Source organism: Zootoca vivipara, chromosome 15 (genome assembly GCF_965207765.1).
Source record: "Zootoca vivipara chromosome 15, rZooViv2.hap1.1, whole genome shotgun sequence".
In the NCBI taxonomy this organism is placed as follows: domain Eukaryota; kingdom Metazoa; phylum Chordata; class Lepidosauria; order Squamata; family Lacertidae; genus Zootoca; species Zootoca vivipara.
The window spans coordinates 3,504,610-3,532,019 of NC_142598.1; the positions used below are offsets into that span (position 1 = coordinate 3,504,610).

The 27,410-nt window shown below is 46.7% G+C and overlaps 1 protein-coding gene across 3 annotated transcripts in view; it reads left to right on the forward strand.

Moving 5' to 3' along the window:
* The window catches only part of L1CAM (L1 cell adhesion molecule), a 106,407-nt gene that overhangs the window by 60,205 nt on the left and 18,792 nt on the right, over positions 1-27,410 (forward strand). For all 3 annotated transcript variants that reach the window (XM_060268696.2, XM_088658320.1, XM_088658321.1), the window contains exons 16-23: positions 2,695-2,892; positions 3,552-3,622; positions 10,112-10,331; positions 12,123-12,238; positions 13,226-13,445; positions 16,017-16,139; positions 16,419-16,601; positions 23,126-23,248. In XM_060268696.2, the coding sequence (XP_060124679.2) occupies positions 2,695-2,892; positions 3,552-3,622; positions 10,112-10,331; positions 12,123-12,238; positions 13,226-13,445; positions 16,017-16,139; positions 16,419-16,601; positions 23,126-23,248 (1,254 nt within the window). The remainder of the gene's footprint in view (positions 1-2,694; positions 2,893-3,551; positions 3,623-10,111; positions 10,332-12,122; positions 12,239-13,225; positions 13,446-16,016; positions 16,140-16,418; positions 16,602-23,125; positions 23,249-27,410) is intronic.

Genomic DNA, 27,410 nt, shown 5'->3' on the forward strand with positions numbered 1-27,410 from the left:
TGGGGAAGCATGGGGGCAGCTATTCCCCCCACCAAATAAACCATAACCCTCAGATTTCCAGATTTCATTTTTTTAAAAAATCTGTAGAACCTGATATGATGCAAAATGTGCACACACAATTATCTTTTTGTTTTGCAAAACTAGCCTGATACCCCTTTCAGTGTTTTACTTTTGCCCCCCCCCCCATTCCTGCATATGCCCATAAACTTCCTCCGGTACCCCTATTTCTTCCTTTCTCAGCAGCTCCTGAAATCACCTCAGCAGAACAACCATATTCTCTGGTGGTTTATCCACAGGTCCTCCACACCTAGCTGCATTTAAAATAAAGACAGGATAAATACTAGAGTACAAAGATTACCATAATCAAGGACAAAAGTGGTAAGGACCTAACAGAAGCAGAAGACATCAAGAAGAGGTGGCAAGAATACACAGAGGAATTATACCAGAAAGATATGGAGGTCTCGTACACCCCAGGTAGTGTGGTTGCTGACCTTGAGCCAGACATCTTGCAGAGTGAAGTCAAATGGGCCTTAGAAAGCACTGCTAATAACAAGGCCAGTGGAAGTGATGATATTCCAGCTGAACTATTTAAAATTTTAAAAGATGATGCTGTTAAGGTGCTACACCCAATATGCCAGCAAGTTTGGAAAACTCAGCAATGGCCAGAGGATTGGAGAAGATCAGTCTACATCCCAATTCCAAAGAAGGGCAGTGCCAAAGAATGCTCCAACTACCGCACAATTGCGCTCATTTCACACGCTAGCAAGGTTATGCTTAAAATTCTACAAGGCAGGCTTAGACAGTATGTGGACCGAGAACTCCCAGAAGTGCAAGCTGGATTTCGAAAGGGCAGAGGAACCAGAGACCAAATAGCAAACATGCGCTGGATTATGGAGAAAGCTAGAGAGTTCCAGAAAAACGTCTACTTCTGCTTCATTGACTATGCAAAAGCCTTTGACTGTGTCGACCACAGCAAACTATGGCAAGTTCTTAAAGAAATGGGAGTGCCTGATCACCTCATCTGTCTCCTGAGAAATCTCTATTTGGGACAAGAAGCTACAGTTAGAACTGGATATGGAATAACTGATTGGTTCAAAATTGGGAAAGGAGTACGACAAGGTTGTGTATTGTCTCCCTGCTTATTTAACTTATATGCAGAATTCATCATGCGAAAGGCTGGACTAGATGAATCCCAAGCAGGAATTAAGATTGCCGGAAGAAATATCAACAACCTCAGATATGCAGATGACACAACCTTGATGGCAGAAAGTGAGGAGGAATTAAAGAACCTTTTAATGAGGGTGAAAGAGGAGAGCGCAAAATATGGTCTGAAGCTCAACATCAAAAAAACCAAGATCATGGCCACTGGTCCCATCACCTCCTGGCAAATAGAAGGGGAAGAAATGGAGGCAGTGAGAGATTTTACTTTCTTGGGCTCCTTGATCACTGCAGATGGTGACAGCAGTCACGAAATTAAAAGACGCCTGCTTCTTGGGAGAAAAGCAATGACAAACCTAGACAGCATCTTAAAAAGCAGAGACATCACCTTGCCGACAAAGGTCCGTATAGTTAAAGCTATGGTTTTCCCAGTAGTGATGTATGGAAGTGAGAGCTGGACCATAAAGAAGGCTGATCGCCGAAGAATTGATGCTTTTGAATTATGGTGCTGGAGGAGACTCTTGAGAGTCCCATGGACTGCAAGAAGATCAAACCTATCCATTCTTAAGGAAATCAGCCCTGAGTGCTCCCTGGAAGGACAGATCGTGAAGCTGAGGCTCCAATACTTTGGCCACCTCATGAGAAGAGAAGAATCATTGGAAAAGACCCTGATGTTGGGAAAGATTGAGGGCACTAGGAGAAGGGGACGACAGAGGACAAGATGGTTGGACAGTGTTCTCGAAGCTACGAACATGAGTTTGACCAAACTACGGGAGGCAGTGCAAGACAGGAGTGCCTGGCGTGCTATGGTCCATGGGGTCACGAAGAGTCGGACACGACTAAACGACTAAACAACAACAACAAAAATACTAGAGTTATCTGCAACCTGAATTGTTTTACTAATTGAAAGGCATCTTTGGCCACAATTCTCTATGGATGCAGAATGGCATCACTCTGCGGTTTCCCTATTATTATTTGCAATAGAAGGCAGGGTAGAAAACGAGTTACGGTATCTTGAAGCCAGGTGGGCCTTAAGGACCATGGCTGTAAATGCATCATATGTTTATAGCACTTCCCTGCCACTACCAATGCATTTTGTAAAGAATCTCATTAGCATGTGCTTTAGACTCACAGCTCATTTTCGTAAGTATAGAACTAAACATCTCAAGTGTGACAAACAACTGTCAGAAAGTGCTTGTCTCCTGCAGGTATTCTTGTCAGAAAGCCATAAGGGGTTAGTTCTGACTCCTTACTGGGTTTGTTGCTGTATTATGTGTGAAGCAATGCTGTGCTTCATTTGAGATATACTTGGAACTGGAAGCTCTGTTTAAGTCACACATTTGCTCCAATGTTATTTTTGTCTCTGTGTGAGACTGCCTGCAGGAAAGTGAGCGCTTCTGAGCATGTGCAGAGAATGCATCTCTTTCCCAGTTGGTTATGGTGGGGCTTCCCAGTCAAAGGCTGTGATGACCTTGATTATTTCTGGGAGGGGCTTAGTCTGTTAAACTATTGACATGGCCTTTACTCTCCCCACAGAGTATACTGTATTTTGTGACGAAAGCAACTTTGGGCAAGGAAAAATGGAAAAGTTAGCCACTGTACCAGGAAACCAGCCGTGGGCCACGCTTCACCTTTCTCCATTCAGGAAATACAACTTCTATGTGAAGGCCAGAAATGATCACGGGGATAGTGCGTTAAATTCCCACCCTGTCAGCTATGTCACAAATCCTGCAGGTAAGGAAGCCCACAATGCCAAGGAGAAGCATGTTTGGGGCTTAGGTGTTCTATATGCATCGTTCCCTGTAGCAGGGCCAGCCCACCCATGCGGCAAGGTGAGGCGATTGCCTCGGGCGGCAGGATCCACAGTGATAGCAGATCCAGGCTCCAAGGAATGCATTGCGCACTGCTGCCCATGGTGGCAGCAGCAGGTACTGCATGCAAGAATCAACAGTGCTTATGATACACAGGGACATAATGCACACAGACGAAATGTTACAGCTCAGAGTGCTTCTGTTCAGGGTTCCAGCCCCACTATTCTATTCTTCCCCACACCAGGCTTTCCTCCCCCCCACCCCCGGCCTGCAACAGGCAGAATTTCATAGCCACTGAGAATGCACAGATCTTAATCGGACTGCTTTAAGGTTTTTCCTCTGTTAATTCTTCTGTCTCCTAAATATTTTTTGTATTTCTGAAAACCTTGGGATTTCCCCCGAGCCTGCTGTTACTTCCCTCATGTGTGATACTGTTTTGGCTACTCACAGCCCAAATGTGAGAAAGAGAGGGAACAAGTGGCTTGACATAAGAAAATGCCATTACCTGCCTCTTAGTCGTGGTGGGGTGCTTTATCTGAGCTGATATATAAGCAAACCTAACTGTGATCCATTACTTTCTAGCCCCTAAGCGGAATCCATCTGATGTCAAAGGAAAGGGGAACGAGACTACTAATATGATCATCACCTGGACGGTAAAATATAAATACTCTTGCAGCCCTAGTCTTGGTATCCCTTGATCTCCTCCTCCTCCTCCACAATGTTAGTGCCATGGCTGACTTAGCAGCATGTTGAGCAGATGTAAGAGTTGCTGTTGAATTTTGCCTAAACCTAAATTCTGAGGTGATTTTGGGTATTTCTGCAAGGCACACAAGCAATATGTTCCTGGCGGCTAGTTGCTTTGTATGTGTGTTGCTTTGTGTGGTCCAATTGAGCCACACATTTTATCTTGTTGTAATCTTAACAATAACCTTGTAAGGTTGGTCAGTCTTATTATCTCCATGCCTAACTGAGCAAGAAACATCACATATTCAGCACTTTGCTCTTGCACCTCTGCTGCAGCATCTGTCAATGTGCCTGCTAAACAATTCAGATCACAGCATGGGGTGGACCTAACACAAGGCATAGCATGTCCCCAGTGGAAGCCACCAGTGGAACGAAATCAAACAGATGTTAAGGTCTGAACGAAAGTTACTCAATGATTTGTTGTTTTGTTTGTTGTTTTGTTTGTTTGTGCCACTTTCCCCCAAAACTCAGTGTGCAGTACAAACAAAAAAAGTCAGGGCTTCATAATACTACATATAAAAGCCTTTTTAAACAAAGTCAACCCAAAAGCAATCTAATATAATGAATCAACCACAGGTCATCCTGATTAAATTTATCTCAGCTGATACAAAACAAACTTCTTCTTTTTTTAACATTCAGAGGATTTCACATCCTTGATCTCAGTATTCCTTACAACAACCCTGTGAAGTAGGCCAAGCATTCTTAGAATCATAGAATCATAGTTGGAAGAGACCACAAGGGCCATCCAGTCCAACCGCCTGCCAAGTAGGAAACACCATCAAAACATTCCTGACAAATAGCTGTCAAGCCTCTGCTTAAAGACCTCCAAAGAAGGAGACTCCACCACACTCCTTGGCAGCAAATTCCACTGCCGAACAGCTCTTACTGTCAGGAAGTTCTTCCTAATGTTTAGGTGGAATCTTCTTTCTTGTAGTGTGAATCCATTGCTCCGTGTCTGCTTCTCTGGAGCAGCAGAAAACAACCTTTCTCCCTCCTCTTTATGACATCCTTTTATATATTTGAACATGGCTATCATATCAGCCCTTAACCTTCTCTTCTCCAGGCTAAACATACCCAGCTCCCTAAGCCGTTCCTCATAAGGCATCGTTTCCAGGCCCTTGTGGTCTCTTCCAACTCTATGATTCTACAAACCCTTTATTACAGGTGTCAGGGGCACTGAACTGGAGGTGGTATTTGAACCGGCTCTTTCCAGCTCACACTCATTTCATTTTCAGTCACTATATTTAGGATTCTGGGAATAATCTCCCTCTGAATGAGACAGGCAAATGACCCTCTTAGTTCTGGGGGATTCCCACCACCCTCCTCTCCTTCCTTAGCACACGTTTTGGCTAATGGCATTGCTTCTTCTTTCTCACTTCCTCTACAGCCTAAATTACATGAGGGAGTTCTGCATTTATGTCTCTCTTTTGTGTCCGCTATTCCAGCCCTGCAGAGGAAGTGTGTGTGAAAGAGAGAGAGAGAATGAGAGACTGGCCTCTTCACTGAGGGGGCACATGGAGTGTGCTGCCACAGGGTGCCAGAGTGGAGTGTTTCTATTGAGGCAACACAGTGCGCGCACACGCCACTTGGGCCTTTTATTATCTTCGCTCTGTTTGGGTTTGCTGTGTTGTTTGCATTCCCATGCAAAGGGGCGGCATGTTTGTACTGCACTGTGTCTGCCTGCCGGCATTGTCCCCAAATGCTTGTGCTTGCCATAGTGATGAGAACTTTGGGCTGCGTTCCCAGGAGGGAGCTGGTGCCAGATGCTTCCGTTCGGGGAGGCATATACCAAGTTCAGCTAGACAAATGTTATCACAATACAGGAGGTGGAGGGGACACTCTGTGTTAACCACAGCTGGCCTGGCATTGGTTGCACCTCACAGTTCAGTCGTGGCCCTGAGGGAGGGTGGCCATGTGGCTCCCATTTCCTGTTTAACCCAGGATTGTGGCTGCTGTCAAGAGGAATTATCTTCCTGATGATTACTTTTGTCTGGGACACCAGAGGGTATGGATTAGCATTCCCTACCCGTCAAAGGGCAAGGTTGCAACCTGTGGTATATCACTTCAGCCTCTTTAGGGGAACTGAATGTGCCGGAATGCTCCCTCAAGTTAAATAAAGAAATTGCTGCATGAAGCAAATAAGCATGTAAGTTTAGAAATGTTTTCAGCATAAACTTCTCTCCCTGATGTTCTAGGGAGAGTTTTTTTCCTCTCTCTCCTTTTTAAGTGGAAAGAACTTAAGTGGAAAAACCACAGAGCCTAGGGCTTGCTGATCAGAAGGTCGGCGGTTCGAATCCCTGCGACGGGGTGAGCTCCTGTTGCTCGGTCCCTGCTCCTGCCAACCTAGCAGTTCGAAAGCACATCAAAGTGCAAGTAGATAAATAGGTACAGTGGGAAGGTAAATGGCATTTCTGTATGTTGCTCTGGTTTGCCATCATCCCTGTAGCCTGAAGTGGGTGCAATCCAGGACTTCAACCCCACAGTTTGTCACATGCACCCACTTCATGATACAGGTATGATGGCTGGTATCAGGTTTGTACCACAGACAAGCTAACTTCATGATGGAGAATCTCATGTCATATGTAAGTTATGTCAATTTTATACAGTACTTATGATATGAGATAAACCATAGAAATAAGTTCAGATTCAAACACCTGTTCACACCAGCATCTAGAGGGAGAAGCAGCTGCTCAGTTTCTGCCTGCTGTATGACTCTCAAAAGGTTGGTGGCATCCTGCACCCACATCTGCCTGAAAACTATGGCAACTACCCATCTAGTGAAGGAGTGGGGAGCAGCTTCCTAATTTTATTATTCAATTATTATTATTATTAAAATTATATACTGCCCTTCATCTGAAGATCACAGGGTGATTCACAACATAAAAATACAAAATGAGAACACAAGATAACATAATAAAACAAGAACAAAAACAGACTAATAACTCCCCCTCCCACAAGCTTGGCAGGGGGTTGGACTGGATGGCCCTTGTGGTCTCTTCCAACTCTATGATTCTATGATTCTATGAAACACATTTAAAAGGCCATAGAAATTTCAATCAGCCAAAGGCCTGGTTATAGAGAAACATACTTGCCTGGTGCCTAAAGATGTGTAGTGAAGATGCCAGGCGAGCCTCTTGGGGAGAGCCTTCCGCAGATGGGAAGCCGCCACAGAAAAGATCCATTCTCATGTTGCCACCCTCTGGGCCTCTATTGAGGAGGCACATGAAGAAGGCCCTCAGCTGATGATTGCAGGGTCTGGGTTGTTTCATATGGTCTTTGACGTATTGCGGTCCTGAGCCGTTTAAGGCTTTATTGGTCAAAGCTAGCATTTTGAATTGTGACCAGAAAGTAATGGGCAGCCAATGCAGTTGGGCCAGGATCAGCGTAATATGCTCAAACCATCTTGCCCCGGTGAGCAACCTGGCCACCAAATTCTGCACGCAAAGTACCCCTGACAGTAGGGGACCCAGGTGGCGCTGTGGGTTAAACCACAGAGCCTAGGGCTTGCTGATCAGAAGGTCGGCGGTTCGAATCCCTGCAACGGGGTGAGCTCCCGTTGCTCGGTCCCAGCTCCTGCCAACCTAGCAGTTTGAAGGCTTGGCAGGGGGTTGGACTGGATGGCCCTTGTGGTCTCTTCCAACTCTATGATTCTATGAAAGCACGTCAAAGTGCAAGTAGATACATATGTACTGCTCCAAGCGGGAAGGTAAACGGCGTTTCCGTGCGCTGCTCTGGTTCGCCAGAAGCGGCTTAGTCATGCTGGCCACATGACCTGGAAGCTGTACACCAGCTCCTTTGGCCAATAACGCGAAATGAGCGCCGCAACCCCAGAGTCGGTCACGACTGGACCTAATGGTCAGGGGTCCCTTTACCTTTGCCCCTGACATTAGCCACACTCCATTGTATTCTGCAGCTTTTTGAGGAATACTCCTATTGAATGCACATTCCTTCAAACCAGGTTCCATTCAATTAGAAAATGAAAGGCAGTAGCTTAAATTTAAGCCTGTGTGGTTTTTTTTTGCATGGGGTAGAACTGGGTACATAAAGCCCATTTTATCGCACAGAAAGACAAAGGGTGGAATTCAGTGTTGCGCTACAGAGATTGTTCCATCAGTACAAGCATTTTGACCTGCGCAGGAAAACAGTCTCAGTGTTCCTTCCTTCTGTGGTTTCTCCTGACCCTCCAGAATAGAATTGGGGAAGTGGGGGCACATGGGGAGGAAAGGAGGGAAAGCCCCTCTGTGCTAGTGGGAGTCCTTGCACTACTTCTGCTAAATGAATACGGCCCAAGGAAATCTGTTATTCAGGAGGCAAAATATTGCTTCATATTACACTTGATACCCACTAAGGCGTAAACAACAGCAAAAATGGAGTGCTTTTGAAAACAAACCGTATTGTTTCCTTCTGCACCTTGTGAGGTTTGCCTCCTTGTGTGGGAAGTCTTGGAGGAAGAAAGCATTGCCTTTTCAATTTCTGCTTTAGGCAGTGATTAAAGTTGCAAGAGCCAAAGGTCAGTGGAGAAAGGTGTCAGGCCCCATAATTGTTCAGAGCCTAGCAGGGGCGGATTTAGGTTTGATGAAGCCCTAAGCTACTGAAGGTCATGGGGCCTTTTATATGTCCAGCTGTCCTTTGTCAACAACAGATTGTCGCTGTTTTTTGTGTTGAATGTATGCTATGGTAATTTATGGACCTAATAGGTATCTAAAGCCATTTCCCACTGTTGCTGTATGTAGGTTTTATTTTATTTGTTTTTTAATCTTATATTTTGGAAATGCACATCCAGTTTTTTGCCTTTTTAGGGCTCCCAAGAGAGAGTGGGGCCCTAAGCTATAGCTTGTTTAGCTTATATGTAAATCCGACACTGGAGCCTAGCATGGAGTGGGGAAGATATAGAGCCTTTCCTCAGGTGGGTCCCCCTTGCTCTTCTAAGCCACTGCCTCCCCCTGCTGGACCCTTGGAAAAGTGTGGCACTTCTGACACAACCGGAGCAAAGACCACACACCAGGAGTTAGAAAGATATGCTTCCAGAGTCTGGGCTGCTGGACAAGCCCAATGCTCATGCATCCCTTTGACAAGGAGGGGCGTGCGGGCATGGGAAGAGGATGCAGCAGTTTCCCTTCTTCTCCAGGTGGGGCGGCCAAGCTCATACCCAGACATCCATTTAACTCAGTTCCTCCTGTGATCCTTCTGCTGGCTTCTCTCTTGTATGCGCAGGGCAAGGGTTTAACTACTGCAAACAGAGGAAGAAGGTGGAGAAAGGGTCTGGGCATTTGAAAGTAAACCACTGGTTCTCCAGCTGCTGTCCTGGCAGGCCCACAAGGAATTCCCTTACATATTTAAAGCATTCTCTTTTTATTTTCAAATGGGCAGTTCCCCTGCTCCTCTCTTTACATCTGTCTCAGCTTTTACAAAAGCGAGCCGGGTCCTCTTCCCCCCCACCCCCCCCACCCATGCTGCGGCTTATCTCATCACATCCCCACGGGAGGACTGGGCCTAGTCGTACTGTGGCCTCAGGGCTGAAGGAGAGACAGCAGCTAAAACAGACCTAGGCCAAGGCAATCTGAATTCAAATCTCATTGGGGCTCCTTGAGTAGGTCACTGAAGCTTTCCTTGCAAAAACCCTCTCTTTAAACTGAATAGGAGCAAAAGGCAATCCACAGAAAACCCGAATTGCCATTTGTTGTGATTCAGCTTTAAAGAGCGGGTTTTCCTGGGAAAGTCCTTAGACGCTGAGTGTTGGACCTGTGCCTGGGCAGAAGGGGGTTACAGGTAAGGGTGTTACAGTCCAGAGTGGAAGAGGGCATGCTTTTCCATTTTCTCCCAACGCTAGGTTTGCCAAAATAAAGGAAAGAAAAGTACTTCATCATTTAACCATAACTAGCACAGAACTCACTACCATCAGATGAGGTGATTTATTGTTTTAATTTTGTTTTTGTATGTTTTAAAGTATGCTTTTGAATTTCCCTCCATTTTATTGTTTTGTCTTTTTTGTAGACTATTTTAAGTTTTCTTTACAATCAAACAGTGTATAAATTTCATTAAATAAATAAATAAATGAAATGAAATGAAAACAGCCCGTAAGGTTAGGTGGCTTCCCCCTGTCCCCGTCCCCCCGATCACATGATCTCATGCAGGATACATCTTAGCCAAAGAGCTTAGCCATGATGGTTTAAAGTGACAGCTGCATGAACAGAGGCAAAAAGAGCCGGGAGAAGCCGCAGGGGAAGCTCCCTGCGTTTATTGCTCTGCTTCTGAGCACTAAGAGACACCTGGCTGGTTGCTTTTGGAGTAGACTTGCCTCTGGCCTGATCCAGCACAGGTGCTCGGATGCTCAGCATTGCTGCTGTTCCCCATTCCTTTACCTCCTCTGACCCCACTCCTCACCCCTTCCCTTTCAGCCCTTGCCTCGCAGGGAGTGGAACGCCCCGATGCTGAAATACCTTGTGCAGTGGCGACCGAGGAACCATGAGCAATGGAACACGGTGGAGGTGGAGCGCCCCCCTGTGGTGGTGACGGAAACCCCTGTCTTCTCACCCTACGAGATTAAAGTGCAGGCGCAGAATGGCTTTGGCAAAGGACCTGAACCGCACACCACTCTTGGCTACTCTGGGGAGGGTGGTGAGTAGGGGGGGGGGAGGAGCTGCTATTGTGGAAGGGGGAGGTGTAGTGACAAGCATGTCACTTTGGATTTTTACCCATCGTGGCCACCTCAGATGTTCTGGGGAGGTAGGAACACCTCAAACAAAGCCAGGTTAAAGCCAGCAGAACACCTTTTTTTTTTAAAGGCATATTTCATCATGGGTGTCTTACTAGGATCGAAAAAGTGTGGCTCTGTTGTTGCTAGGTTTGGGGGAGAAACTCACTCCCATTCAGGTTTTAATGCAAACCTACCTAATTCAGGGTTGTCGCCAACCAAGCTCCACTCCGAGCAGATGTATTGAAATCAATACCATTGAGGGTGAGATCCTGCCCATTTTGGGTCTGGTGTGAAATTGGCATAAATGGCAGTGTTACTTCTTCGGCCATGGCAGACATGGCAAGGCACACAGTGATGGCACAGCGGGATATGTGGGCAGCGGTGGCAGCAACAGATATCATCATGGGAGCAGCAGCAGGGCAAGGCAGCACTTCCCCTTTCACCTCGAGCAGTGAAACGGGATGTGCTGCCCCTCCATGCAACCCCTCCATGCAACCCCTCCATGCAACCCCTTTCCAAAACAGTATGCAAATTGAAAGGCAGCTGTCATTTGCATCCTGCATGTCTCTGTATTTTGTGCTACAGTTCTCCAACCAAATAATACAAGTGTAAGGAGGAAGTGTGCATAAAACATCATATATTAGTGAAAATAACATGACGTGCATTGTATTAGGCATAATCACTTGCAAACCTTTGTATATTAGGCAAAATTGCTTTGCGAAATATATGTATTAGGAGAAATTTGCACACACACACAAAAAAAGCCTCCTCACTTGTCATATTGCTTTCCAGAACAACTAGGCCTACACCCAAGTATCAGGCCTGGCCCTGCCATTAGATCAGGAGTGGGGTGGCTAACCTTTTTTGGGCCAAGAACTGAATTGACCTATGGTGTAGCTGAAGTATAAAAGTGGGCAAGACCACAATGTAAAAGTGGGCATGGTAAAAAAAAGAGAAAGAGAAAAAGATGCATGGGTTGTGGATGAGGGACAAAACCTCCTTTTGACATCATAAATTCATAACAGGGCACCTTTGAGAACAGTCAGTAATTTTATAAAAAGTTAAATTATTATTTTTAATTACAAATTTGAGGGGCCTTGATCACAAGTAAAAATCTTTGGCGTTACAGCAAGGGACCCATAAGAACAGTCAAATATATATGTATATATGGCTTATCCACACTTTTTTTTTTTGTCCCATGAGTTCCACGCATGGCTTTGAGAGATTTATCTTTTCTCCCACTGCTTTCCTCAGGAAAACCTGCTGTTTACTGCTGAATCGGGACAAACATCAGTTGTGTTCTCTGCAGATCGCTCTTTGTTACGATTCAGTGGTAAACAGTGGGTTTTCCCAGGGAAAGCAGTGGGAGAAACAACCCCCCCCCCTGCACCCTCGACTAGAAATCATGGGACAAACAGAAGCGTGGGTGAGCCCTTAATGTGAATTTTTTTTGGGGTGCTTTCTGGGACCTTTGGGCCACTGCTGCATTTGGTGAGGTGGCCGCCACAAGGCAGCCTCTTCAGCCTAGTCGACACCTCTCGGGCGCAGCCGAGGGCATTGTCCCTGTGCCAGCCTTGATGTAAGAGCCATCTGCTGGTCCAGCCAGTTTGGTCTCAGGTAGAGAAACGTTTTGGGCTTGCCCAAGCTCTCAGGCCCTCTCTTCTTCTTCTTCCCTGGCCACCTCTGAATGGGATTAATTGCTCTCCCTACAGTACCCGAAGCCGTCCCTGAGAATATGGGAATTATGGTAATCAACAGCACAACCATCAAGATTTCCTGGAGCCTGCTTCACAGACAGAAAATTTTCGGCCACCTCAGGGGATTTAAGGTAAGGGCAAAACCTCACCTCAGTAACAGGGGGTGGGGGTGGGGGGGTGGGCAGCGTCCGCAGAGGTCTGTTCATTTTTTACTCACTTGTTTTCAGAAATTGTACAATTCAGAAATTGTATCCCACTCTGAAATAAATTTCCCCGGACCCATTACAATGCTGCTCTGTCACTAGCAAAACCAAAATAATAGTACAGCATAATCCTAGGCATATCTACTGTAAAAGAAGTCCCACTGAGATCAATAAGACCTAATCTCCGGTATAGGTGGTATAGGGTTGCAGTCTAAATTATGCGATATAGTAAGCCTTTGCAGACTAAATCAGAGCAAAATAAGAGAAATTTATGGAAGCAAATTGTGGTGCAGAATTTGGAATCTGCTGCAGAATTTTTGTTGTGTTTTTTAAAAATAAATAAAAAATATTAGTTGAGTGTACACACACCTGACTGGCCTAAAGGATTTCAGTACAATGCAAAACAGCTCTGCCAACTCACAATAATTTTACTGTCCCAGCCAGAATTTCATCCTTCTGCCCAGCTGCCATATTAACTGCACCGAACGCCAGGATAAAATGTTGTATTTAATGTTGCTTCCTTGCCTTTTTTTTTGATAGGCCCTTTGAGAAAGAGTAAAGATGTGCTCAGAAACATTCTGGACCCATATAGATTAAACTGTTCTTATTTTATCTATAAGCTGCCTTGAGTCCCTGTCAGGAGAAAAGGTGGGGAATAATAATAATAATAATAATAATAATAATAATAATAACAACAAAGTACCATTAAAAGGGCAAAATCCCTCTTTACATGATCAAAGATACATTCCCATCAGGTTTTTTTTAAAAAAGACCCTCTTTTGGAGCAGGGAGGCAATCTGCACATGGCAAGAGGCACTTTGCACAAAGGGTGCCAGAACCAAACAATTGTGAGTGCATGTGTGGCTAACAGAACTGGGGGTAAAATCTCTGTTCCTCTCTCTCCCCCTTCCCCAGATTTATTATTCAAACTTTGGGACCATGGCAGAGCACAGCCATCGTCAGGTCTACCTTCACCCCCACCCCCACGGGGACCTGGAGATTGAAGGGGATGTGTCTCAAGTCACCTTGGGGGGCTTCAGGCCCTGGAGCCGGTACCGACTTCAGATGACTGTGCTGAATGGGCAGGCCGAGGGACCCCGCAATGAGGCCCTGGAGTTTAACACCCCTGAGGGAGGTAAGTGCCCTGAGCCCATCACCCCCAAACCGTCCACATTTTATATTCCCCTCAACGCATATGGCTAACCTGCTCCTAACTTTATGCTCCTCTTACCTCTAGGGGCTGAGCCCCCCCACAGCATTCTCTGGCCTTGCTTTGTTAGATACAAGTAGCAAAGCATACAGAAATTATAACAGCAGTAACAACCACAAAAATTCCAGCAAACCTCAGTGTAACGTTGGGTAAACTCATTTTATCCTTCAACAGTCCTCTGTAGTAGGGCGTTGTTGTTTAAAGCAGTGTTTCTCAACCAGTGTGCCTCCAGATGTTTTGGGACTACAACTCCCATCATTCCTGACCACTGGTCTTGTTAGCTAGGGATGATGGGAGTTGTAGTCCCAAAACATCTGGAGGCACACTGGTTGAGAAACACTGGTTTAAAGGGAAAAAGAAGAAGGATACATTGCAACATTTTTAAAAACTGAGGAAAACAGCAATAACAAAATAACCATAAAATATCAATCACTTTATTTGACCGTCAATCAGAAATAAACATTTATCCATTCAAAAATTAAAGCATCAAACCTCTAAGGGAACTTAAAACTTAAACCGACAATAAGAAATAGGCTATACATTTAGACCCATGTCAATGCTGTCAATTTTAACCTTATGACGCTTAAGGGCCAGAGAAAGAAATTTGGCTACCAAGGAGGCTGTTGTTCCAGTAGACTTGTTCAGCAAAAACACCTGTCTTTTTCTGGCTAGAGGTCTCAGTTGGCATAGGAGTGGAGCTATAAGTTTTTGTCTAAGGTCTGCATAGAATGGGCAGATCAGAATATGTTCAGTTGACTCAACCACTCCCAGGGCACAATGACAAGATCTCTAGGCATATGGGACTCCCTTGTACCTTCCCAACAATACCGCCGATTCCAGGACATTTAACCTAGCAGCTGTGAAGAGTCTACGGTATTCCACATAGTGGATTTCCTCAAGATAAGGGGCTGGTGTAATCTGAAATATCTGATCCCCCAAGAACATCCCAGGTTTCACAAGGGCAATGCCCTCTTGTCTAGCAATGTCACTCAGTCTTTGAGAGATCACAGCTCTGGCTTGATGAAATGTCATAGACTCCAGGAAAAGATGAGACAATCCACAGGCCTGCACTTCCTTTATTATCTCCTTTTCCCACAATGATTGAAAATCATCCCTCAATATCAAGGGGGCCATGCCCACTGGGTTAAAACATAGCTTAAGCCATAGCCAGAGTTTTGCCTTCAAGGCCACATACCGGAATGCTTGCCAACCAACCTCTAATCTCATGACCGCACCCACTACAGAAAGGGGAGATCCTAAGGATGGCGCTAAGAAATCGTGATTGGATAGATTCCAATCTGAGAAATTCCCTATGGGTACCCAGGGAAATGCCCACCAACAGGAGGGGAAGGACTTTCATTTGAAACAGTCTCAAGGCAACTTTCACTGATTGAGCCTGATTCTTAGCATATAGAGCAGGCATCCCCAAACTGTGGCCCTCCAGATGTTTTGGCCTACAACTCCCATGATCCCTAGCTAACAGGACCAGTGGTCGGGGAAGATGGGAATTGTAGTCCAAAACATCTGGAGGGCCGAAGTTTGGGGATGCCTGATATAGAGATCTAATCATCATGGCTGCTTTAGATGTGTTTGTAGTTATATACTCTCTATATAACTACGCCAGCTCCCTTGGCCAATAACACGAGATGAGTGCCGCAACCCCAGAGTCGGTCACGACTGGACCTAATGGTCAGGGGTCCCTTTACCTTTACTATATAGTATGTGCGTACTTGCATAAAATACTTGTTTCCCTTAAGTCACTGTGGTTTTGACAAATACTTTCCAATATCATTAAATTTTCCCATGCATAATCTGACTGAAGGGGGCCGAACGTTGGTCCTTCCAATGTATCAATATCAATTTTTTTGCAGATGTAAGGGCACAGAGAATCCATTTATGTTAACCAATTGTCAAGCCCCACATATTAGGGTTAAACTATAGTTTAAAATGATGTTATCTTCTGAAATTTTTAACTCTTTCCCCACAATGCTATTTATTCATCCTAATACTTTTTTCCAAAACTTTGCCCAAACTGAACACTGTATAAACATACCGTATGTTTCAAGGAAGCAGTTTCCTTATTGCATCTGCAAGAGCATGTTGTTGTTGATAGACCATGTTTATGTAATTGTGTATGAGATGTAGTTTATAATCTAATGATACTTTAGAAAGGAAGCTGAAACATTATCCCATTGTTTAACTAAGATGGAGCTTGTTAATCCTCTGTAATAGGTTGTGCTGAGAGATCATAACTTGTTCAAGGTAATCCAGTGAACTTTGAGCCTGAGCTGGGATATGAACCTGGGCTTCCCACATCCAGGCACAAAGCTCCTGCTGCTCCAGGGGTAGCAGTCTGGTCTCTTGGTGCGCTTGGAGCCTGGCCTGCTCACTTTCAGCTTTTTAGCCCCAAGAAATTTCTGGAACGGGAGTGTTTCTTTTCACCACATGTGGTCCCAAATGCTTCCTCTCCCTATCTTCACTCTCCTTTCCTCTCAGTGCCCAGTCCTCCAGCCTCCTTCCACTTGGACTGCATCTCGGATACGGCACTGAAACTGGAGTGGACGCCCCCCAAATTCCCCAATGGGAAATTGCTGAGATACAAGTTGGCCTTCCAGCAAGGTGAGTCCATGGAAGGGTTTCTCTGGCTTGCAGTGAGCTTGGTCTGTGGAATACTAGGGGGGGGGGGGTTGAGAGGCATTTGGGTGGGCATTTGTCCAGAAATACAGCCCAAAACATTCTTATTAAAAATTAAGCATACTGTACTTTGGATGTGGGGGTATAGATTGTGTTTTTAAGCATACTGCTGCTACTGTTACTTGTAATACTGCCAATAGTGACAACTAATTGTGACAACCCTAATTGGTAATGCTCCAACCCTCTCTGCCTTCTTGCGCCTAGCCAACCAGACAGCCAACCAGACAGCGCTGGAATCCACCTCCTACAGCATCAGTGCTGAACACAATGACTTTAACCTCACTGACCTTGCCCCCCATACTCCCTACAAGTTGTACTTGTGGGCAGAAACCAGTGTGGGGCCAGGGGAGCCATTTGTCCTGGAAGAGCATGCGATGCGTGAGTCAGGTAAGTGAAGCCTTATGAATACACCCTCCAGGGGGAACTTGTGGCCCTCCAGATATTGTTGAACAACTCCTGTCATCCTGGATCACTGGCTATGTTTTCTGGTGTTGATGGGAGTTGGAGTTCAAGAGCATCCAGAGGGCCACTTAGGCTCCTCCATCCCTGTCAAACCCAGGGAGAGAAAGAGAAGATGTTTCCTGTGGAGATTGCACAAATTCCCTGCTTAGGATGAGGAGCACAAAACTGGAGCAAGGCCATCCCCGCCTCCCTGCCACAGCCTGGCCCTTGGGCACTGCTTCCATGGTCACCCATAATTTGCTGTTTTTGTTTCTTGTAAGTTATAGGGACCCACGTGGCGCTGTGGTTAAACCACTGAGCCTAGGGCTTGCTGATCAGAAGGTCGGTGGTTCGAATCCCTGTGATGGGGTGAGCTCCCATTGCTTGGTCCCAGCTCCTGCCAACCTAGCAGTTCGAAAGCACGTCAAAATGCAAGTAGATAAATAGGTACCGCTACAGCGGGAAGGTAAACGGCGTTTCCGTGCACTATTCTGATTTGCCAGAAGCGGCTTTGTCATGCTGGCCACATGTCCTGGAAGCTGTACGCCGGCTCCCTCGGCCAATAATGTGAGATGAGCGCGCAACCCCAGAGTCAGTCACGACTGGACCTAATGGTCAGGGGTCCCTTTACCTTTACCTTTTAAGTTAAAGTAGGTGCCTTTGAAAAGAATAAGAACAAGTCATGGGGAGGACTTTTGAATAATCCTTGATGTATTTGTTTGCTTGATTGGTGATAGTGTGTGTGCTCCTTTAAAAAAAACACCTCTTGAAATTCAAATAGAAATTGTATTCACACTCAGAGATTATAGGATACAGCTGTATGTTCTGGGTCAGAGATGGGGAACCTTTGGCCCTCCAGGTTTTACTAAATGGCAACCCCCATCAGCCCCAGCAAGAATGGTCAGTGGCCAGGACTTCCGGCTGATCGCGCAGCAATGGCGGGCGCCATTCTCCTCAGCTGAGAGGTGAACGTGTGCCTTCGAGGCAAGGGGGGACTGCTTCAGCGCAGCAGCCCCCCAGAAGAAACCCTGAATTGAGCGTTTTGGGGATGTGGATCCGGCAGATGCCAGAAGCGAGCTCCTCCCTCCCTCGGCTAGCCTAAATCTGGGCGGCGAGAGAGCAGGGGGTTTTGAGCTAACGTGGCGCATCGGAGCACGACTATCTCAGAGGCACGAAGCTGCGATCCTGCCAGGCAACAGCAATCAGTTCTTCCTAAAAATTGAAAAAAAATGAGGACATTGGATACCGTGAGTAAAAGGAGAAATTTAAGAATTTTTTAAATAATTGGAATGAATTGGCCACGGGAGGAGATTAAAACAGGAAGTCGATCTCCCCCATTGTGAGGACCGTAACACAGTTAATTTGCCTATAGCTGGAAAAGTGAAAGGAACCTTCTAAATATCAAGGACTGAATTCCTTCCCCCGGAGGCAGGGTAAAGGGGAGAAGGATTAAATTTATTAAAATCCTTGCAAAAAAAAAAAATCTCAATTTGGACTGGGGAAAATCCCCCTGGAAACTGAAGCCGGGTCCCAGGAGGAAGCATCGAGTCACCATTATGATGTCACAATAGAAAGGAATTTGTTTACCCTTCTGACGCTGACAACTGTCAATTGTGAAGAGAGTTTGACATTGTTCTTTTTATAAATGGACATAATAATTTTAAGACATTAAAAAGAATTTAAAAATGAGAAATATAACCAGTTTGGACATAAGCTTGATTTCTGAGGCATTTGGAAATACAATTGTTCAACTTCCTGCTCTGCTCTGTTCCCATGAAATCTGAGATAAAAAGGATGACTGTAGCCACAACATCATCTGATGGCCTTGGCTTACAGTATGATCTTTTGGAATTGGTTTTGGACTTTAGAAACGAACTGCAGCAAAATAATATATTGTTGCGTAAAAGCAATACAGAATGGTGTAAAAGGAACCAGAATTGTCAAGACAGAGAAAAAGGAATAACCCTAACAGAGAGCGAAGTCACGCAAGAAGAACAACCACCAGTCTTGGACAGTGTAATGGGATTTTTTTAAAAAAGGAGGAAGATATATGGAACATGGTTCCCCCAGTGAGAGGGGGAGAACAGAACATCTGCCTGATCCAAGGAGTCACTAAAGAAGTCACCAAAGAAGAACCAGCATGGAGTAATGTCCTCCCAGTGAGAGAGGGAGGGGAGGACCCATACTGGGGTCAGAATACAAAGGGAATAAAAACTGAGAAAGGGCTGGAAGAATGGTGGGTTGGCTGGGACAGGGTGGGAGTGGGGTGAGGGGTAGTAATGGGTGTAACTTTTTTGACTGATTTTGATGGTCCGAAACTGGAATTATTTATGGAACTCACTGATGAATCTGGGAGACCCGGAATTCAGGGGAAGGGGGGTTAAATTTGATATAATGGGTTTAAATGTTTGTATGATATAAGAATTAATATTTAAATTTATGGAAAGTTCTTGGTAGAAATCCCTAGGCTAAGGGGAGAAACAGAAGATAAAGGAAGGGAAAATAATTTTTGATTTGGATAAATTGATTAATTATTGGTGGAGAATAGATGATAATTTTAGAATAGGATATTTGAGTGTTAATGATAAAATGTGTTAGATTAATTTAAGAGATAAGATGAAAACTGCTTAATTGGATTATATAATGGACCCAGTGAGGGGGAATAAAGGGAGGCAACAATGTTAAGTAAACAATATAAGATTTGAGAAGTTTTTCTTTTTTTATGTTGTATTCTGTATTTTTTTTCTTTGTTTCATATTTTGTTCTGAGTTTTTGTTTGGTTTTTTGTAATTCTGTATTTGAAAAACAAATAAAAATTATTTGAAAAATATAAACAATAAAGATCCTCTGAAAGAAGAAGAAGAAGAAGAAGAAGAAGAAGAAGAAGAAGAAGAAGAAGAAGAAGAAGAAGAAGAAGAAGAAAATGGTCAGTGGCAAAGAGTGATGGGAGCTGAAGCTCAGCAAAAACTGGAGGCTTCTCACTGACCTTGTTTTATGTTGTTGGTAATAAGGTTCAAAGTTCCTGGCACAGCTTTTAGACAAAGGTTCCCAGACAAAGGCTTTTGTGGAGGACTCAGGGGTCCCCAGAAGGCATACCTGATGTCCATGCGCCAAATGCAAGAAGAGTGATTCCTTTGTTGACCCCAAGATGCAGATCAGGGACTTGCAGGATAAAGGGCTGATAGAAAACTATGGCTTGTTTCAGAAGTGACACCAAGTGATAAAGCACTATGTGAACAAGTCCTGCATGCTCTCTCGTCCCCTCATGTGCCCTGTATCAGTTAGTTTCTCCCTTTTCAGCAACAGAGTGCTTTGTCATTTCATCCTAACCAACATGCTTTGGTTTATGCATGATAAACCATGATTTGAAGCTGTTTCGCAATTTCGATTTGGAAGAGGAAGTGCAAGCCATGGTTTCCTGTTTCTGACATAGTGGCAAACTATGGTTTGCCCCCATGAAAGAAGTAACTAAATAAAGGGTCCTCATGGGGGTAAACATGCAAGCCTGAGCCTCATTCATGTGTGAATAAGCTGAGTACTTGAGGCAGAAGATCCAAGCTGCAACATTGTCTTCTCACTGATGAATATAGGAAATATTCTTCCGTTGCTGCAGTGCAGCATTCCAATGGAGAATTTTCTAGTAGGTTGCATCTGCTAGTCAGAATGATATGTTTCATGGCATCCATGATCCATTGCCTGCCTGGAGGTAATGCATTGTTTTGCAACAAAGATGCCTCTACAGTATGATCAACAACAAGTATTAAGACTTGAGTCCACCATGGGTCTTGAACTGGTGTCCTGAGGGATGTCAGACAAAGACTCACTCTGCATGCCCCCACCAAACTGTACCCTCTAACTATGCCAACCAACGAAGCCTTCTTGCACCAATAGGACATAATTGGTCGGGCTTTCTTTTTTGATTTCTTGTCTGAGGAACTAGAGATCTTCTGTTGTGTGAAAATTGCCTCTGTCTTTCTCCACATTTAACAGACCTTTCTTTGACAGAGACAATTCATGTAAATGAGGTGGTGACAAAGCTTTCAAGTTGAACTATTGTTTGTACAATTAGTCTAGAGGAAGTCAGAGAATGAGGCCAGCTCAGTAATTCTATGATGGTCAGTTCATCCTAAAAAAGGGGTATTGTGCTATCTGGTGCTGTTCTTGTGGGGTGTGTGTGTGTGTGTGATGCACCAGCACTGCAATGTGCATTTTGGACTCACTTTGGTGCTTCAGTTATGGGGGCTGTCATGAAAAGTTCCTGCAGTTCAGAATTTACCACTGGCCCAGTAGCAGTGGTCAGTAAGAGAGGGGAGAGAGGGAGCAAGGCAGAAGACTGGGCAAAATGTGTGGATCCAGAGATCTGTGGATTCCAAGGGAAGAGCAATGGTTCCAAAATGTTAGGAATGGGAAGGCATCTGAGGGGTGGGTGGAAGAGGCATGGGGTAGGAGGTTGACCCAGGGGAAGGAGCCAGTGACTTATGGGGTTCTGAGCCACTTTTGAGGCAGAAGGTGTCAGGGCCTGGGCAGAGGAGGAATGGTGGAGACCGCCTCCCCAGCTTGACTCTTCCAGGGAGGGGGGAGAGGAAGACAATTTAGATTTACAACAGGGGTTTGAGGGAGGTCACAGCTCAGAGTTAGATGAGGGAAAAGTTGGGAAATAATGGTAGAGGAGGAGGAAGAGGAAGCAGCAGGGGGCTGACAGCTGACAGACACAGTGTCTTTAGAAAGCATTCCCGACCTGCTCCTCCCAGAACCCAGCAAGCCTTGACAGTAGGAGAGCAAAGGGCTCAAAAGCAGAGGGCATGCAGCAGCACCCGTAGAAGTGATGAATGGGGAAGTGGAGGAGATGGGGGGGGTGGAGATTCACTAGGGACAACACCATTATCCAGAGGCTGGGTTCTACAGCCTCTCTCTGTAAATACTGGATAAAAAGAGGATGGTAAGAAACATTCCCTTGTCTTTGTACGTTTCTGGCAACTGGCTGGGAGTCGCTGGCAGTTGCCTGACAGGAGCAGAGGGTGGAGGAAGAGGAAGAGGGAATCGTCTGGGAGAAGGAGGCAGGGGCAGAGTTGCAACAAGGCGCAGAGGCGGAAGAGACAGTCCCAGAGAGAGTCAAGCCCATTAGAATCTCCATCCCCTCCCACACTGTCTCCAAGGACAAGGAGGGGCTTAAAGCGACAGGGGCAGCTGGAGCCGCCACTAGTATAGGTTGCCACTTGTGTACACACTTTATCAGTTGTGGGGGTTTAGGTGAGCTGAATGGTGTGTGGTTGCATTGTTGCTGCAACTTAGAGCATAAGTTTGAAGAAGTAGATGCCTAGCTAGCTAAGTAGCAGGAGTAGTGTGTATATTTGTTGCACCTTAGAAACTGATGTAATTGAGTGCTTTGCCAATAAAGAACTATATTTCTGATTGCTTGTCATCGTTGGGGCTGGAGGGCTCAGAACACGGGAGCAAGCATTGGTGGCTGCTGAGTGACAAGCTTTCTACCAGGAGTGGGATTGCCTAAGGGGAGAGGGCCCTTACTAAACGGTGCTTTTGGAGGTATAGGAAGAAGTGCTACTTTCATTTCATGGGGCTGCATTGCAACATGGGTTCTGGGTGGTCGTTTAGAGAGCAAGCAATGCCAGTAGAGGCTGCTGGTGCCATCACTTGTGCCGCAAGCTGCTCAGCATCCAAGTGCGTGCTTGCTGCAAAAGCAACGGTCTGCCACATTCTGCACATCTGACTCACAACCTGCTCCTGTATGGGTGTCAGGTCCCCTCTCTCCATCCAGAAATGCTCTGCCATATGAGCTTAAAAGGCTCCACCTTAGTTCTTGGAGAACCCCCAGTTTCAGACTTCCACAGCCAGAAGCATAGCTGTCAAGTTTTTCCTTTTCTTGCGAGGAAGCCTATTCAGCATAATGGAATTTCCCTTTTAAAAAGGGAGAACTTGACAGCTATGGCCAGAAGTATCTATCACTCTTGGAAGCAGAAAGAAAGCAAAGCAACACTTTATCTCGGTTACCTTCCCCACCCCCTTCAGAATCAGTGATTCTCAGAAAACAAAAATCTATGCCATGTTCCAGATTTATCTGTGGTTTTTTTCATGCAGAATTTCAGGATGATGGGGAGAGAAGATGAATCCATGCATGGGATCATAGGGTATCACTTCCAGATGCTTTTTCTGCCTTTGATTATGTTGTTTTTCCTCTATGGAGGACTCTGTAGCAAGGCTGGGGGGGGGGCTATGGCCCTACAGATGTCCTTGGGCTTCAACTCCCACCGGTCCCCAGCTAGTAAGGCTAATCGTCTGGGATGTTGGGAGCTGTCATCCAGCAATGTCTAGAGAGCCATAGATTCCTCGTCCTTGCTCCAATGCTCCATGGAGTTAATCAGGCATTACTTTCTGTTGTCTTCTTAAGGAAGGAATTGAAATGTTATTAAATTCCTCTACAACCTTGTTTTTCTTTCTGCCTTCATGCCCAGTGAACCTGAGCTTTATGAATATCAGTTTGGGTGAAACAGGGAAGAACTACACCACCATCGTCTGGACCCCACGTCCCAACCAGCGAGATGTGGAAATCAAAGTCCATCTTATGAGCAAGACTGGTAAGAGCAAGCAAGGGTGGGCTGTGGCCCTTTGTATAAGGAGGTGGGTGGTGGGTGGGTGGGAGGGGAAACCACGGCAACTTTCCTTTCTCTCATTGTCTTCATGCCACCAGAGAAACTGAGATGCTACTTACTGTAATTTTACAGGAGTGGGAATTGAGAAGGAAGGATAGAGGCTTTCTCATAGTCACCAAATGACTCCAGTGTGCTCTGGTTTCAATCTCCCCTGCCAACAGAAAATGGGCTATGCTGCTAGAACCTGGAAAAAGTGGCAGGCATGGACACATGCTGTTGAAAATGTGGGTTCTCTTTGTTACTGAAACAAAAAGAGCATAGGGCAGGGCTGGAGAACCTTGGTGACCTTCCCTATATTTTGGACTCCAACTCCCATGAGTTCCAAGCAGCTTGGCCAGTGGGTTAGGGACAAAGGGTGTTTGTTGACAACAACATCTGGAGGACCACAGGTACCACACAGATCTTCCCATCTCAGCATTCTTGATGATTAGAATTCAATGTTCAACCTCTAAAAGGCGAATAGTTTAGTAAATAGATTTTGGACATACTTTTCATCCTTCTTCATTGTTAGGCAAATGGCATAAATGTTAGTCATTTATACACTGAAGTGAAATATTCGCATTGCCGAGTATTGATAAACAGCAACATTTGCAAAGGAGGATTTTGAAGAGAAATCTGCTTGGGTGAGTGGGAGCTAATTCATTGCTGCTCCGACACACAGTGCCCTTTCTGCAGGCAGGGATGGAATGGAGCAGAAGACTATCCTCCATTCCTCTTCTGCTAGTGTGATGATGGATATTTCCCAATGCTCTTGGCATGAACAAATTCTTCTCACAAAAATCCTCCAAAGCCAGCAGCAGATGTCATAAGCCCATCTGAGCATCTGAGAACAGAACAATATTGATGGCTTTTAGTAACAATACTGACAGTTTCTTAGTCAACAACTTGGAGAGTGGAGGTTGGTCCTTAAATTCTGAAATAACATAGTGTCACAGTGGCCGGAGCGGACTACTTCAGAGTAACGACGCTACGCAGCTCTGCATTTTATTCTTTTATTGGTGCTGCGTATTTACAGTGCTGAAGTCATTGCTATTTACACGGAGTGATGTGGTCAGTCGGTTTCAGAACCTCCTAATGGCTTTTGGCGCGTCTTTCTCCAACACAAAAGCTTTGGCAGCCCCATCCTCTTTCCCCTCCTCTTTCTGCGTAATTCCGGAGTTGGGGGGATGGGTCTCCCGCCCTTATTCGCCCCTTCCTGTCCCACCTGGGACCCTGGCTCCTCTACCTTGCCTGAGCCTCGGACACGACTTCCTGCTTCCCCACTGGAATCGGAACTCTCTCTGCTTTCCCCTGTGCTCGGGGATTGGCTTGAACTCAGGAGGGGAGGGACTTCGCGATATCCCCTGTCCCTCACATCCACCCCCCTCCCAAGCTCTCCTTCACCCCTCCCCAGGTCCCCCCCAGGTGTCGGTGACGACTGGAAGCCTAAGAACTCAGTGCTTTCCGAGCCCGTTGGTGTGAACACCTCCCCCCAGTCCTGCAAGCCCCCCCCTTCCGCCTGGGAGGACGGGAATCCCAAAAAGTCTGTGGCGTCAGAGCTGGTGGGGGTAAAAATGTTCTGCCAATCTGCTCCTTCCTCTGACTGGGTGGATCTCGGTGACACCCATACCTCATCCTCTGGTTCCTCAAACTCCGCTTCCCAGCGCCATGGTGAACTGCTCTCCCGTGCTTCCTCCCCCTCCCCCTCCCTTTCCATGTGCCAGGGCTTGGGTCTATGGGGAAAGAGGGCGTGAAATTCTTCTACCAGGAATTCCTCCTGTATCTGAGTGGCTGGGACCCATTCATTCTGGGACGGTGGAGCATCCTCCCATGCCATGAGGTACTCCAGTCCCCCCACCCCCCACCTTGAATCCAGGATGGCCGTGGCCTCATTGAGTTGCTCCCTGCCTTCCCTCTCCCCCCCTCCCTCAGGGGTTTGTTCGCTGTCTCGGAGCCTGCTGCTTTCCCTGTACGGCGACAGCAGCGATCTATGAAACACTGGGTGCACCCTCATGTCCTCTGGCAGTGCCAGCCTGTATGCCACCGGGTTGACCTGTTGCGTGACCGTGAAGGGGCCCAACCTTCTGGGCGCCAGCTTTTTGCATCGCCCTCTGATGGGAAGGCCCTCCGAGGACAACCAAACTTTGTCCCCCACCCTAATGACCTCCCCCGGTCGCCTGTGGCGATCTGCCCCCCTCTTGTACGCTTCCTTGGCTCTCTCCAAGTGTTCTCTGAGCTGCTGGTGCACCGTCTCCAGTTCCTCTGCCCAATCCTCAGCCTGTGGGCCCTCCTCCTCCTCCTCCCCCTCCCTCTCAGGGAAAGATCTGAGGTCACGCCCGTAATTGGCCTTAAAGGGCGACACCCCTGTGGAGACGTGCACCGCATTGTTGTAGGCAAATTCTGCCAGTGGCAGGCGATCCACCCAGTCCGTTTGCCTCTGGCTGACGTAACATCTCAGGTACTGCTGCAGAATGGCGTTGACCCTCTCCGCCTGTCCATTGGTCTGCGGGTGTCTAGCCGTCGACAAGCTGACCTCCACCTGCAGGAGGTTCATGAGCCGCCGCCAGAACCTGGAAACAAATTGGCGGCCACGATCCGAAATAACCCTTAAAGGTAATCCATGCAGTCTGAATACGTGATCCACAAACAGTTTGGCTGTCTCTTCTGCAGAGACCGCCCTGGCACACGGTATAAAATGGCACATTTTGGACATGAGGTCCACCACCACCAACACTGCGGTCTTGCCCCTGGAAGAAGGCAGATCTGTGATGAAGTCCATGGACACCACTTCCCACGGCCTGTGTGGCGTGGCTAAGGGCTCCAGCAATCCCGGTGGCGCTGCTCTGACCACCTTTGCCCGCTGGCAGGTGTCACAGCCCCTTACATAGTCTTGAACATCTTCCCGCACCCCTGGCCACCAGAAGTGTCTCATGACTAGGTGAGTGGTTTTGTCCCTCCCAAAATGACCCGCCGTTGGGTTGTCGTGCATCTGCTTGAGGACCGTACGTCTAAGCTGGGTGGTGGGCAGGTACAGTGCACCCTTGTAGAAAAGCAGCCCCCTGCGTTCTGCAAAGTCTTTTGCCTGCTCCCCCCCCCTCTCAGTTCTCTGAAGATGCGGTTGGCAAATTCATCCGCTGCCGTCAGTGCTGTGAGTTCTGCCTCGCTCACCACTGCTGCTCCACAGGACCAAGCTGACGGGGGGAAAATGTGCCTGGGTGCCGGTGGCGCCTCCTCCTCCATGTACTCTGGCTTGCGGGAGAGGGCATCCGCCCTGACATTCTGCTCCCCCGGGATGTAGTGTATGGAGAAGTTGAAGTTCGAGAAGAACTCTGCCCACCGTATCTGCCGCTGGTTGAGCACCCTGGCAGTTCTCCAGAACTCCAGGTTCTTGTGGTCTGTGCACACCTGGATGGGGTGCTTGGCGCCCACCAGGAAGTGTCTCCAGTGCTGGAACGCAGCGTGGATCGCAAGAAGTTCCCGATCAAACACTGTGTAGTTTCGCTCTGGCTGGGTCAACTTCCTGGAGAAGAAGGCACAGGGTCTCCACTCTCTGTTGGCGTCCAGTTGCAACAAAATGGCGCCCACAGCTTTATCAGAAGCATCTGTCTCCACGCGTAGGGGCGCGTCCTGAACCACGTGGAACAGGTTCTGGTCTGAGGCGAACACCCTTTTGAGGCTTTCGAACGCTGCTTGCGCCTCTGGTGTCCACCTGAACTTCTGCTTGCCTCTCAGGCAGTCAGTGATGGGAGCCGTAACGCGAGAGAAGTTCTTGATGAATTTCCTGTAGAAGTTGGCGAAGCCTAGTAGGCGTTGGGCATCTTTGCGCGTCCTGGGGCTGTGCCAGTCCAGGATGGCCTGCACCTTGTCCTTGTCCATCGCCAGCCCCTTGTCTGACAGCTTGTAGCCCAGGAAGTCCACCTCCTTGGTGTGAAACTTGCACTTCTCCAGCTTCACATACAGGTGGTTCTCCTTCAGGCGCTGCAACACCTCCCTGACATCTTTCACATGCTGCACTGGGTCATTGGAGTAAATAAGGATGTCATCCAGGAAGACCAAGCATTTCCTGAAGAGGAGGGACCCCAGGACGTGGTGCATGAAGGCCTGGAAG